General features: G+C 46.6%; 2 protein-coding genes across 8 annotated transcripts in view; one reads left to right on the forward strand and one right to left on the reverse strand.

The window, feature by feature from the left end:
* The window catches only part of SULF2 (sulfatase 2), a 112,371-nt gene extending 102,910 nt beyond the window's left edge, over nt 1-9,461 (forward strand). For 2 of the 4 annotated variants that reach the window (XM_033095464.1, XM_033095466.1), the window contains exons 12-21: nt 2,373-2,601; nt 2,707-2,803; nt 3,288-3,382; nt 4,275-4,334; nt 4,777-4,946; nt 5,168-5,310; nt 6,365-6,488; nt 7,222-7,255; nt 7,500-7,553; nt 8,522-9,461. In XM_033095464.1, coding sequence (XP_032951355.1) covers nt 2,373-2,601; nt 2,707-2,803; nt 3,288-3,382; nt 4,275-4,334; nt 4,777-4,946; nt 5,168-5,310; nt 6,365-6,488; nt 7,222-7,255; nt 7,500-7,553; nt 8,522-8,552 — 1,037 coding nt within the window. In that variant the 3' untranslated portion in view covers nt 8,553-9,461. The remainder of the gene's footprint in view (nt 1-2,372; nt 2,602-2,706; nt 2,804-3,287; nt 3,383-4,274; nt 4,335-4,776; nt 4,947-5,167; nt 5,311-6,364; nt 6,489-7,221; nt 7,256-7,499; nt 7,554-8,521) is intronic. The other 2 variants (XM_033095468.1, XM_033095465.1) reach the window with 1 other exon arrangement.
* A 123-nt stretch (nt 9,462-9,584) lies between these two features.
* The window catches only part of NCOA3 (nuclear receptor coactivator 3), a 93,794-nt gene continuing 89,187 nt past the window's right edge, over nt 9,585-14,191 (reverse strand). For all 4 annotated transcript variants that reach the window (XM_033095462.1, XM_033095463.1, XM_033095460.1 and 1 more), the window contains 2 exons: nt 13,844-13,985; nt 9,585-13,541 (listed from right to left, as the gene is read on the reverse strand). In XM_033095462.1, the coding sequence (XP_032951353.1) occupies nt 13,530-13,541; nt 13,844-13,985 (154 nt within the window). In that variant the 3' untranslated portion in view covers nt 9,585-13,529. The remainder of the gene's footprint in view (nt 13,542-13,843; nt 13,986-14,191) is intronic.

The following is a 14,191-nucleotide window of genomic DNA, read 5'->3' on the forward strand; positions in this document are numbered from 1 at the left end:
CAGTGTGCATGCCTTATTTTCAATAGTAGACTTAGAGCTTAGAAAAAGCACCTGTCAGGCCCATCTCGCTGCCTACCTGGTGGAGAGCATCCAGCTCACTGCTGGGGAAATTGAGACTCGGAGATGCTAAGTGACCTCCTAAGCCTCTCCCTTTCCTGTCCAGAAGAATGTGCTTCCTGGTTTCCCCCCGCCCCACACCCAATCCATATTAATGGGTTTCGGGATTTTTTTTTTTATTGCAGTGTAATTGACATGTAACAGGATATTAGTTTCAGTTGTACAACATAATGGTTTAATGCTTGTATATGTTAGGAAATGATCACCACAATAAGTCCAGTTAACAGCTGTCACCATAGTTACAAAAAATTTTTTTCTTGTGATGAGAACTTTTAAGATCTACTCTCTTAGCAACATTCAAATATGCAGTACATTATTTATTAACTATAGTCACCATGCTGTGCATTACATCCCCAGGACTTTTATCATGGGAAATTTGTACCTTTTGACTCCCATCACTCATTTTCGGCATTTCCCCACCCTGCATGAGAACCACCAATCTATTTTCTGTATCTATGAGCTTGGGGGCTTGGGAGCATTTTTGTGGGATTTTTTTTAGATTCCACATATAAGTGAGATTATACAGTAACTGTCTTTCTCTGACTTATTTCACTTAGCATAATGCCCTTGAGGTCTGTCGTGTCGTAAATGGCAAGATTTCCTGTTTATGGCTGAATAATAGTCCATGTCTGTATGTACCACATCTTCTTTATCCATTCATCCATCAATGGACACGAGTTGTTTCCTTATCTTGGCTATTGTTAACAATGCTGCAATGAACATAGGGGTGCATATTATCTTTTCGAATTAAAGTGTTTTCATTTTCTTTGGATAAATACAGTGGCATTGTTGGGTCATATGGTAGTTCTAGTTTAAAGTTTTTCAGGAACCTCTGTACTGCTTTCCATAGTAGCTGCACCAATTTACATTCCCACCAACAGTGCATAAGGGTTCCCATTTCTCCGCATCCTCACCAACACTTATCTTTTTGATAATAGCCATTCTAACAGATAATAATATCTCATTGTGGTTTTGATGTGCATTTCCCTGATGATTAGCAATGCTGAGCACCTTTTCATATGTCTACTGGCCATCTGTATGTCTTCTTTGGAAAAATGTCTATTCAGGTGCTCTGCCCGTTTAATTGGATTGTTTGGTTTTTCGTATTGAGTTGTGAGTCTTTATACATTTTGGGTATTAGCCCCGTATCATGGTTTTTATCATAAATGGATGCTGGATTTTATCAAATGCTTTTTCTGCATCTATTGAGATCATATGATCTTTATCCTTCATTTTGTTACTATGGTGTATGTATCACATTGATTTGCAGATCTTAAACCAGTTTTGCATCCCGGGAATAAAGCCCACTTGATCATGGTGTATGGTCCTTTTAATGTATTCTTGAATTCGGTTTGCTAATATTTTGCTGAGGGTTTTTGCATCCTATGTTCACTAGGAAAATTGGCCTGTAATTTTCTTGTGGTGTTCTCATCTGGTTTTGGCATCAGAGTAATGCTGGCCTCGTAAAAGGAGTTTGGAAGTGTTCCCTCCTATTTTTTTGGACAAGTTTGTCCTTAATTCTTTGAATGTTTGGTAGAATTCACCAGTGATGCCATCTATTCCTAGACTTTTGTTTGTTTGGAAGTTTCTGATTACTGATTCAATCTCCTTAATGTTTTTATATCCACTTTAATTTTTTTTTTCAAACTGAGGTGAAGAAGTTCACGTAACATAAAGTTTACCATTTTTAAGTATACAATCCAGGAGCATTTAATACATTCACAGTGTAGTGCAACCCCCACCTCTAGTTCTAAAACATTCCCATCACCCCAAAACGAACCCATTATCCACTCCCCCATTCCACGGCAACCACTAATTTGCTTTCTGTTTTGATGTCTTTACCTATTCTGGACATTTCATATAAATATAGACTCATACAATATGTGACCTTTTGTGTCTGGCTGCTTGCACCTAGCACAGGGTTTCTGACATGCATCCGCACCGTAGCGTTATGGCTTTCTGCCTTTATGGCCAAACATTCCATTGTACGGATGTACCAGTGTGTTTCACTCTTTCTTGACGTCATCTCAAGCCAACTCATTCTTAGCTTTAGGACTTCAGTTTCCCCAGGTGAAGCACCTTGAGGTCCTTTCCACTGGGGTCCAGGACCTGCTCCCCAGGTGAGTGGGTTTCATGAGCCCGCGAGTCCCAGGCAACACTGAGCCTCTCGATCGGGAGTGCGGCCCTACCTGGATCAAGAGCGTGCTTGGTCCTTCCAGGCCTTCCTGACCCAGCCACCCCTCTGACGCCCACAGAGTACAAGGCCAGCTATTCCCGTAATCGCTCCATCCGCTCACTGGCCATCGAGATGGACGGCAAGGTACACCACGTAGGTCTGGATGATGCGTCCCAGCTCCGCAACCTTACCAAGCGGCACTGGCCAGGGTCCCCCGAGGACCAAGACGACAAGGATGGTGGGGACTTCAGTGGCACTGGAGGCCTTCCGGACTACTCAGCCCCCAACCCCATTAAAGTCACACATCGGTGAGAGTCCAGGTGGAGGTTGGGGTAAAGAGGGCCGGCTGGACCTTGGCAGAGGCTCCCCCACCGCCTCAGGGCCACGTGTGATCAATCCCCGCTCTTGCGCAGGTGCTACATCTTAGAGAATGACACAGTCCAATGTGACCTGGACCTGTACAAGTCCCTGCAGGCCTGGAAAGACCACAAGCTGCACATCGACCATGAGGTGATGGAAGCCTGGACGGGGTGCTGTTTCTCACCAGCACGCACTCGACGGGGTGACCAGCCACACTGGGAGGGAAGTGAGGCAGGGCCCAGGGGAGAGGGGCCCCCACAGAACTCTCAACGCAGGGTTCTGTGGCTCCACAGGATGTCAGACAGCGTCCCCACAGCCGGCTGCTGGCGAGAGGCCTGTGTGGTCACATCACTCCCCTTCCTGACTTACAAGGATGTTCACACTACTTTTAGTCCTTTCAACATAACAGAGGTGGGGAGCGGGGGGCGGGGGGTGGCATTTTAATCCTCAGTGGGCGAAGCTGGTTCTCAGGCAGGACAGGACACAGGAAGAATGACTCAGTTCCTTCGCTGGAATCTGGTTACTTCAGGTGGAACCAAGGAACCCCCTTGGCACCCATGAATGTGGGCCGTGGCCACAGGCACTACCCCTTCTCACCCAGCACCCCCGTTTCATGACCTCCTCTTGCTCTCAGATCGAAACTCTGCAGAACAAAATTAAGAACCTGAGGGAAGTCCGAGGTCACCTGAAGAAAAAGCGACCAGAAGAATGTGATTGTCACAAAATCAGGTGAGGAAGGAAGTAGCAAAGGGGGCTCAGCAAGGCCACCTGTGGTCCTGGCTCCTGGGGACACAGCTTTCCCTCAGCAACTCCTTTCTTTTATAGCCCGTCTGATCCCTCAGGGTAAAAACGAACAATCTGTAACCATTCACATCCCTTTGTCAGCCACTGAGCACCTGTCACCACCCCTCAGGTAGCCTGCCAGATGCCCAGGTTTATACACTGCTGACAGAGGGAGGCTCAGATACATGGAGCTGGTTCCCAGGGGGGAAAAGGGCCTCTGCCCACTGCGCTTTCGGGAGCAGCCTGTGTGGCCCGAGGTCCACATTTCCAGCCCAGGGAAGCCCCGGCCAGTTCCACTGTGATGGAGATGGGCTGTGTCTATGCTGCCCAGTATGGTGGCCACCAGCCAGCCATGTGTGGCCGCTGAGTACTTGAAACATGGCAGTGTGACCGAGAGACTGATTTTGTAGTTTAAACTGACATAGCTCCATGTGGCTACTATACCTGACGGCCCAACTGCAGTCTCTGCCACCTTCCCAGAAAGGGATTGCAAGGCATGGGTACCACCAGGGCTGGCCCTGACCAAGCACGAGGTGGGCAGGGGTCTGGGGACAACTGCCTGGAGATGCTGAGGCTCTCCATGTGGAACGAGGCCAGCTTCCAGCCTTGGCTGGCTTATACCTATCTTCTGAGTCTGGCCCAAGGCCTTCGGCCAGGGGCTCCAGCTCACACTTGGAGGAAGGAGCCAGGCGGGCTGCCGCCCTGGGGATAGCACCCTCCCCCTCCCCCGCACTGCATCAGAAATGGATGGGGTCCCCGGGTACCGCAGTTTGTACCCACCCATGAGAGTTGCCGTGAAGCAGTTTCTGAAACCTGGGGTTGGGGTGGTCTGTTGCAGTTACCACACCCAGCACAAAGGCCGCCTCAGGCACAAGGGCTCCAGTCTGCATCCTTTCAGGTAAGGGCAGCTTTAGCCCAGGGGAGAGATGCAGAGGCCGACGGGAGGGGCTTGTCCTCCCTTCAGCTAAAACAAATAAGAAAACGTCCCAGCCTTTCCCTGGGAAGTCCTAGGCAGTCCTTGCATATGTCTGACTCCCAGATCGCGGTCTCCAGGCGCCCCCCTGTGGCTGCAGGGGTTACTGCAACCCCACCACGTGGGGTGGGTCACAAGCCGGAAAGAACAGGTGTGAGCAGTCCTAGCAGACCCCAAATCCTACCTCTTTGCCGCCTTGGACCGGCATTGGGACTTGGGCAAAGGTCTTTCCCTTTGGGAACCCCCTATTGCTATGCCCACAGCTTCCTAGGCAGGAAGGGCAGAGGTCCAGGGTCATTGATCCCTAGGAGGCTCTAAGGTGGGGGTCCGAGGGAGGTGTGAGGGGTGTGGCCCGATGTGCCCATAGGAAGGGCCTGCAAGAGAAGGACAAGGTATGGCTGTTGCGGGAGCAGAAGCGCAAGAAGAAACTTCGCAAGCTGCTCAAGCGACTGCAGAACAATGACACGTGCAGCATGCCGGGCCTCACGTGCTTTACCCACGACAACCAGCACTGGCAGACTGCACCTCTCTGGACACGTGAGCGCCGGGGGCAGAGCAGGGTGGAGGGGCTTCTCCGGGGCCTCACAGGGACCCACCGTGCCAGACCCTGCAGGTCTTTCGGGAACACGTTCCCTGACATCACGGGTCAACGGGTGCTCCCAACAGGGCCTGGCTCGCGGCCTCCGGACAGGAAACCCTGTTGGCAGACGGGGTCGCTTCCTGCAGACACTCAGGGCGTGCTCCTCTTCCCTTGGCAGTGGGGCCCTTCTGCGCCTGCACCAGCGCCAACAACAACACGTACTGGTGCATGAGGACAATCAACGAGACCCACAATTTCCTCTTCTGTGAATTTGCAACCGGCTTCCTTGAGTACTTTGACCTCAACACAGACCCCTACCAGGTACAGACACCCCAAGCTAGAGAACGGGGAGGGGTATCCAGGTGCTGCCAGTTAGGTCCCCCTGAGGAAGCGATACGTTCCCCAAGTCTCACTAAGTCCCTAAGACAGTAGAAGTGAGCTGTGAAGCCTCCAGAGCGCTGGGACTCCACGTGCAGCCAGCCCTTCTCTGCCTCCATTTTCCTGCATCTGTGATCTGATCTCTGCAGCCTCTTCCTCTGCATTAGGCACCTGGCAACGGTAACAGCAGCCTGTATGGGAACCTGTGAGGGCTCCTAGACTAGAGCGTCAGGGGTCCTCGGGGTCAGGCCACACCCTCCAGTGCTACACAACAGTAGCTAACACTCATGCAGACGACTGTGTGCAGGCACTTCTCTCAGTGCGTCCATTAAGTCACCTGGATACACACGTGACTGAAGTGCCCCAGGACACGTGAGACACAAAGGAGCCACGGAGTCTCTGGGGAGTGGAACACACATGTGCCATCTGAAACAGAGGGTCACCCTGCACTCGGCACTGCAGCTTCTCAGTAGTGCAGCCTCCACCGTGGCCATTCTCCAATGTTTTAAGAAAAGGCAGAACTCAGTGTTTTACATGTGATCTGGTATTGCTGTTATATTTGCCATCTAGGCTGCCAGTCTTTGTCCTTAGGTGAGCCATCCTGTATTTTACAAACGGGGGTGGCAGAGCTCCCAGCCGAGGCAAGGGCCCAGGTCACCACCCAGTCCTTCCTACGTGGCTGCCTCCCCATCAGGAGGGACTGTGAGTGAAGGCTGCTTAAAAACACAGAGCGCGGAAGGGCTTCTTTCCAAGCTGGGTCAGTTCCCGACCAGTGGCTCCAGTTCAGTGTTAAGTACAGACAGGTGGTTTTCATTCTCATGCCTTTTCATTCGCATGGGGCTAGAGGCCAAAGGTCGTCCCACCTGTTCCACACTCCAGCTCGTGCAGAAGTAGAGCTTAACCGTCGCGCTGCACCTTCGACTCCCAACCTGCCTGAGGATGGCGGGGCGGGGGGGTCCCTGCACTCCCCTTGTCGCTAACCTGCCTTTCCCCCCAGTTGATGAATGCAGTGAATACACTGGACAGGGACGTCTTGAATCAGCTGCACGTACAGCTCATGGAGTTGAGGAGTTGCAAGGGTTACAAGCAGTGTAACCCCCGGACCCGAAACATGGAGCTGGGTGAGTAGGCACCAGCACGTGGGGCCCGCAGAGACCCAGGTTACCACAGGAAGGAATTTGGGAGGTCATGTCTGGTCCGAAGAGGGAAGCCAGAATCACCAGGAGTTGGTGAATTCTCACCAGTGGCTGAAATACCACCTCCCTAACATCCGCCAGTGCTGCTTTTCTCGTCCTAAGTGTCATCATTTACACTGTGTACCAGCCACTGTGCTAAGGTCTTATACGCGTTAACTGATAATCCTTATGACAACCCTCTGAGGAGCACCTGCTTGGCCACGTTTTATGGGTGAGTCAAGTGACCGGGTCAGCTGACTCCAAAGCCCACGCACTTGGTCACACTGCCATATCCTCTAAGAAACTTGCCAAGAGCAAAACCCAGGGTCTCACCCGCACCTTGCCTTTCTCGGAGCCCCTGGCTCTCTGTCCTCTGTAGCATAGGTTGTCGTGGCCAAACCTGCCTCCCCTACCCTGATCAAGGTCAGTGTTGAATGAATGCATCAGAGTCCTAGAACTAGTGTGACAGTCGAGTGTTGGTGAACCGGAACGGCTACCTTAGGGAAAGCTCACCTTAGTTCACTCCACTCATCTGCCTTGGGAATACTATCAGTGTCATGGGTGTGACAAAGTGCCCAAGGTGTTTTTAAAAAGAAAAAGCAGTTATAAAGTTCATCATTGCTTGTGCCATTTTCCCCCTATATTATGTTTCTATCTTATTCATTTCTCTCTTATTTAGGACTTAAAGATGGAGGAAGCTATGAGCAATACAGGTATTTGGTTTTGTTTTTAAAGCCTGAGAACGGTCCCATCCCGAGGCCCACCCTTTAGTCTAACCTCTGTGAGGGTGCACGTGTTAGGCTGAGACACTGCCCTTTCTCTGGTCTGCCAGGAGCCTGGATGACCCACCAGTAACAGTGTCCCCTAAGAGACCTTCTCTGTGTTGTTCTTTGGGGGTAACTTTTCTTTCTTGGTGATGGTTAACACTCATTCTCCTTTTGACACTTGAAAACTTAGGCAGTTTCAGCGTCGAAAGTGGCCAGAAATGAAGAGACCTTCTGCCAAATCACTGTGAGTTGGGGAACCAGTTTACAGATAGCGATCTGGTTCTGGCTTGCTTCGTTCTGCCAAGGCTATTCTGTGTGCATGCCAAAGCTTAGTGCTCTCCTCTGTGCCAGAATGAGAGGGAGAGCAGTGATGGAAGGCTTTTCTGAAAAGTAACATACCTGACTACATCCCATGTTTTAGATTAATACTTAGTCGTCTACTATACACTGTTGTTCTCTCCACAATAACCTGCCTGGTAAACTCAGGATATTAGAGGCTGAGAAGCATTTAAGTGTCATGTAAGTGCCAGATACCTTGAAGGCTGTGGCTGCCGAAGGGCTACCTGGTCCACAACATCAGCAGCAGGTGGCCTCAGTAGACGGTTTCCAAAATATCCATGCTACAAACGCTGTCCAGAGCCAACAGAGGCTGGCAGGGGGCCGTGGCAACCTAGAAAGGTCACATCAAGTCTAAAGGGAGCAGCACAAATGTGATGCAGTTTGAATCCTCTAATTCATTAGGAAAATCCAAAAGCGTGTAAGAATTTTTTGTTAACATTGGCAATTAATTTGACATGAAGTTACCATGCAGACAAACAAATCCCCTTGGTGCGCTGCCATTTGCGACCTCTGGCCTACTCATTTCTTTATGTGCATGTAAACCTATGTGGCTTCTCATAGGACAATGATAATGGGCGGCGAAGTATTTCTTTGGTGCTCCCAGAATTAATAAGGCATATAATCTTTACATCTCGCATTCTCTTTGGCCACTATGTTCTATTAAATACTGTCTTTGCCAGCCCCTGAGTGTGTAAGCCAACAAGTGAAAATCTGGAGGACTAAGCGGTAGCAAGCGTTTTCTAAGGGACCTAGAACTGTTCCTTCTCAGCAGCCACATCCTTGAAGCAAAGCTTGCTGGGCTGTGGGACTAATTAAGCCGTCCACCAACACCATGATAACCAAGTGCTAAGATGAGTTTACTTTGTTCTACAGGGGACAGCTGTGGGAAGGCTGGGAAGGTTAAGCAGCATGAGATGGACCTCCAAACCAGAGGTGTCCTCTGACTGTACAGACAGTGGAAAACCATGTATGATTTCAAGCAGACCCATGCTGTTAGCCACGAGACCTGCGAGACACAGAACTTCTTTCAGTCAACATGGCAACTTCTGGAAGAGAACCACCAGGAGCAGTGCTACGTCAGGAAGTCCATGTTTGCCCCTGCTTTTGCTTTGGATTATACCTCACCAGCTGCACAAAATGCATTTTCATATCAAAAAGTCACCACTAACCCTCTCTGTGAGGCTCACGAGGGAAAAAGAACAAAGATTTCTTGGAAATTTCCCCCAAGGGTGAAAAGTCACTGGAACTTTTTTTAAACCATAAGGAAAAAAAAAAAACATAAGGAAAAAGAGTCCTCTTCTGGTTTGTCACGAAGGAACTAAGAAGCAGGACAGAGGCAGCTGCTAGAAATGGTGCAGTTTGACAGCGAGTCAGTAGCACAAAAGAAATGACCCTTATCTAGCACCGTAACTCTGGCTGCCGCTGAAGAAAGTAACTTCACTGTATATATGTGACTATTTACATGTAACCAGCGTGGGTGCTTTCAGGGGAATCTGACTAGTGAGAAACGTGGTGGTGTCCAAATGAATGCTTGGTGGCCAGTGGAAAAGAAAGTCCTTGCAGTTGTGGATATTTCCATTCCTGACCAGTTGCCATTTCTCCCACTATTCCTTTGTTATCTGTCCCAGAACTAATGTTTTCTGAAGTACTGAAAAGAAATGAAGTTGATGTATGTCTCAAGTTTTAATGAAACTGTATTTGTAAAGAAATTTTGTAGTCTTAAGTATTGCCATACAATGTTGGAAACCCCAGCCTATGACCAGCAGTTGGCATGAGGTAACCTTTGACATTTTGTAAAAGGCCATTCTTGGGAGTTTTTTGGTGTGTTTGGTTTTTTTTTAAAAAAAAAATCATTCAAGACACTACCAGTCAACAACAACTTTTTGGAAAGAGACACCTTGGACTTAAAAAGAGAACAGATGGTTATAAATTAATGAATCAAATTTATCCTATTTCAGGGACCTCACGGGTAAGTCTCATATTGCACCAGCTTTAGGACCTCACTTTTGAAAAGTACTAATCAACTGCAAAGCAGTTCACCTTAGCTGACCTTTGTGTCCCAGGTAGTAGGGAACTGGTAAAGGGAGCTGTCACAATGCTAGAATGGGAGAGGAAGGAGGAACCGCAGCCATCTACTCGTCCAACCCATTTCTCATTTAACAGATGATTCCCAAGTACTCACCTTTTACAAGAACAGTTCCATGCTTTGTAAGGTTTCTTTTTGGAACGTGTTTGCAGAATATAACCTCCAGTTTTACTGTTTTCTATTGCTGCAGACAGTAAAAGGCATTTAGAAAGAAAAAAAAATTTTTCACCTCACAAAATGTTACCATTGTTTGAAATAAGATTCTTTAACCTTTTTATTTTTTTCATCCTTAATCCAATAGGGATTTTTTTGAGAAATAAAGCAAGCTCTTAGGCTTCAATTTTAAATAGAAACCTTTATTTACAATGACACCCAAAATGATCAGCAAAACAGTCATAGCTTATCACACAACCATCTCATAAGTTACCCCACGTGGTTTGGATTCTTTGCAGTGTAAAGAATGATTTAGATTTTTAAAAGCAACATTGAATGTAAACTTGATTGAAATTGAATTCATCCTCAATACTGTAAGTCAATTCCTGAGAATTTAAATATTGCTCTCAGAATGACATTTCCATCTTCTTCAAAATTTCATACATTGGAAAGAGAGAAAGAGAAAGAAAGAAAGAACACCCTGCTTATTAGTCAGCAGCTCGCCCTGGGTAGACAACAGCTCTGGCTCCTCTACAGCAGGAGGAAATTTCATCTACCCTAGAGGTTTTGCTCCCACGAATTTCCCACTTGTCAATAAAACTCATGGCTTCTGCAAATAAAAAGGGAACTGGACGGGCATGTGGGTAACCGGCACTCCACTCTGTTCCTTTCCAGCTGCATCTATCTCTGGCTCCAAGAATTTCTAGGACAGCAAGCCAGTCATGTTCTCCCGTCCCCGCCCCCATCCACCCCGACTCACCTCAGATGTTAAACACTGATTACGCCGTCCTGACGCTTGACATTTACCCCCTCCCATCAAGATGCACAACTTAGAGGAGTGGCATCATAACAGGATCATCAACAACGAGTTTCCATTTGTTTTTAAAGGAAGAAACACGTATCTCCTTTATATCATTTTGATCTTTAAAAAATATATATTTATATATCTTTGGATTCAGCAAAAAAGTAGGTGCACTGGAAATACCTCATATTCTAAAAGCAGATGAAAAGGTTACTTACACTGTTCACCCAACAGATACCAAGGTTTAAAAAGGGGGCTGGGATGGGGGAGGAGGAGAGGTAGGCAGCAGGAGTACAAAGAGAATCATCCAAACATGATACAAGGGCAATAAAGGTTAAAAACAACAAATTATCTCAAAGACTGCATCCATTAAAAGAAAATCAAAATCTGCACCAATAAAATGAACAAGTAGAAAATATAAAAACTTATAATAAACTTTTTTTTTCTCCATATAAAAAGGAGGTGCTGCCTCCCAGTGAGCCTGGAGTCAGGACTAAGGAAAAGAATCACAAAACTTTATTTTTTTGTTTTGTTTTTAATTAATTTTTAAAAGTCAAGAAAGGTAAGAGCACCATTCTGTCTCTCCCCACGCACACAAGAAAAGTTCAGATACACCTGACACAACTGTGTCTAAAAAGAGCGACTTGTACTCAGCTGTGCCTCTGTCTCCAGACAGGTGGATATGTTATCTGAAAAATACAGGCCACTATGATGGAAGCTGATGGATTTACAATCTTAGATTTATTTTTAACCGGGCAGGAGGGGAGGGGATGTCAGACTTAAATCCACTCTAGTGGTGGTTCTGGAAATATAGGTTTCATTTACTCATAAGCAAGTCAAAGAAATTAAATGATCTTACCTTCAGAGACACCTAGAAAGATTAGCTAAATGTATGTTAAATAAAAAATTAACTGGCTCTCAGTTATTGCTAGGAGATGACACCAAGGCCAGCAGAGACATGAAATTCATAGATATTCCAAAACCCCGATTTCACTCAGTTGTTTGAACCTAATAAAGTAAACCAGATACAGGGAATTAAACTTGATGTTCCCCCCCTATTCCCAACTGACCAGGACAAGTGTCAGGGAGTGGCAACAGCAGGAAAGGGCAGGGGGAGGGAGTGCAAAGGTGCTCACAGACTGCAGCTCTGAATCACGCAAAACTGACTGTTCTGAGTCCTTAAGAAATAACTATAACACTATTCCTATCCTCAGGGGCGGTGAAAACATCACATTAATGGAATGACAAGACAGCTGAGCAGACACCAGAAACCACACATCAAGGATTCTACTCCTGAGAGCTCAGTGTGGGATTCAGGTCCTAGCAACCAAAACCTTAGAGCGATCCTCAAATGGACGAAAAGACAACGTATTCAATTAAAAAAAAAAAAAAAAAAAAATTCTTTTCCTATTGTTTAATTTATAGACCACTTAAAATCCAAGATTCTTTTTTAAATCAAATTGCTTGATCTTTTAAAATTCTTGATACCTTTTTTTTTATTTCCCCATGTCTATTCTTTCCCTCAAAATTAACAAAGTGCTTAGTTCTGGTAGAAGAATTTAAAATAAAAAAAAATTTAAATGCCTACATCTAAACAAATGATCTCTTTAAATAGCTTTTAGATTAAGAGATTGAAAAGAGCGAGGCATCTAAGGCTGGCCAGAAGGAAAAGCTTTGGACTGCTGTCCCCTCCCCCCAGGCCACAAAATTTAGGGGATGTCTCTTCTGTTTGTAACCTCACCACGCTGAGCTTACTGAAATCAACAATGTTAAATATTTAGCTTCACAAACTCTGTAAAAATGAGTTGTTGTGACCTACAAAAAAGGTATATACATATTTTACATAATATAATATCTTAAAGGTCATATTTACAAAAGAAAATCTATTCACAGAAACACTGCGAAATTCTGATTCAGAATGCAGTACCTGGCCTTGGGTTTTCTGCAGTTTATTCTCAAAAAGCATTATTGCTCTACCATATAGGCAAAGGGTGACACCAGTACTTTCGACAACAACAAAAAAATCATAGTTCTTGTCCAAGAGATTAGACAAAAACCAGGAATGTGGTTCACTATTCCTCAAGACCTCAAGAATATTGCATTTATCCATTACTTTTTAAATAAAGTGCACTCGGCTGCACGTTAGCATGTGAAAAATTGCTACTGCTGCAATTAAATACTGTCAGCTCATTTTCCCTTCTGCAAGGCCATTTGACATCAAGGACAATTCCTAGAGGCGAAATATGACAGAACGTCAGGGGCCAACAAAAATCCTAGCTAAAGCCTAAGACAACTAAGAATGGGGTGGGAGCAACTCAACACTCATTACAGGGAAAAACTCAGAAACACCAACCCCACAGGACAGAACTCCCTGTAGTAACAAAAACAACTGAAAGCTCAGGCTATGCTCTTCCTCCAATACTGCAACTAGAGAAACCCAGACGTTCCAATCTCGCTTGATTTCTCCAAATGTTCTCTGGCCCACCCACATTTCATTGAAAGACTGAATAGCCAAGCAGAAAGAAGGGACACAGGAGAGTTTTGTCATCAGTAACACTCTGTCACCTCCAGAATCACCTCAAGAGGCAGAATGCCAAAATTATTTCTCTGTTTTGAACACCATGATATACAAGAGAATGGAAAAAAACAAACAGGTAGATACCGCGCTTCAGCTTAAAATCCAGTCCTACTCAAATGACATCACTTGGAATACCCTGGATGGAGATCAAAGGTGGTCCTTTCTTCACAGCTGGGTGCCTAGAACAATGATTCTTTACTCCGGCTAATCCTCGTGCGGTGTCATTTGTACAGTGATTTCCTTGGAGGTCCTGGTGTAGAGGTCAGCAGTATTTCTGTTAGTAACCAGAAGAAACGTGAGTAAAACATGCTCTGCACGAGAGAGGAATCCACACGTCTGTACTGACGGCCCACAACATGGCTCTGGCTGACGGATTCAAGTTCCCAAGACCTCAAATTACCAAAAGAATCTCATGGCCCCGTGCCTCCAAACCAAAAGTTTTCTCAATGACTATATTTTTAAGTTTCACATCCAAGGTGAAAATCTACAGAGGCCCTTTAGATTCCAGCTGAGGCTTTGGTTCCCTCCAGCAAACACGCAAAGCTTTGTGAGAAGGTAAGGAACAGAGCGCCGTACCTGGTCAGGGCCCATGGGCATGCCAGACATGCTCATGGAGTTCACGTTCACCTGGGTCATGGGCCCGCTGCTGCCGTTCATGTGCACCATGCTGTAGGCGGCCGGCGCGCCCTGGTGGGCAAACTGCTGCTGGGAAAAGGAGCTGTGGAGGAAGCGCAGAATTACCCTCCTCACTTCAGTCACACCGGACACGCACACAGAGACGACCTCCACTTTGCCAGAGGTCGTGATCCTTACGCAGAGCGCAACGGGCGAGAGAAGACGCCCTGACAGCCTGCCTTCTATCTTTCACAGCTGCCTGGATTCAATGCCCTGGTGGCTGCAGGCACAGGAGGAAGGAGCATCACA

Source organism: Rhinolophus ferrumequinum, chromosome 23, assembly GCF_004115265.2.
Source record: "Rhinolophus ferrumequinum isolate MPI-CBG mRhiFer1 chromosome 23, mRhiFer1_v1.p, whole genome shotgun sequence".
Classification (NCBI taxonomy): domain Eukaryota; kingdom Metazoa; phylum Chordata; class Mammalia; order Chiroptera; family Rhinolophidae; genus Rhinolophus; species Rhinolophus ferrumequinum.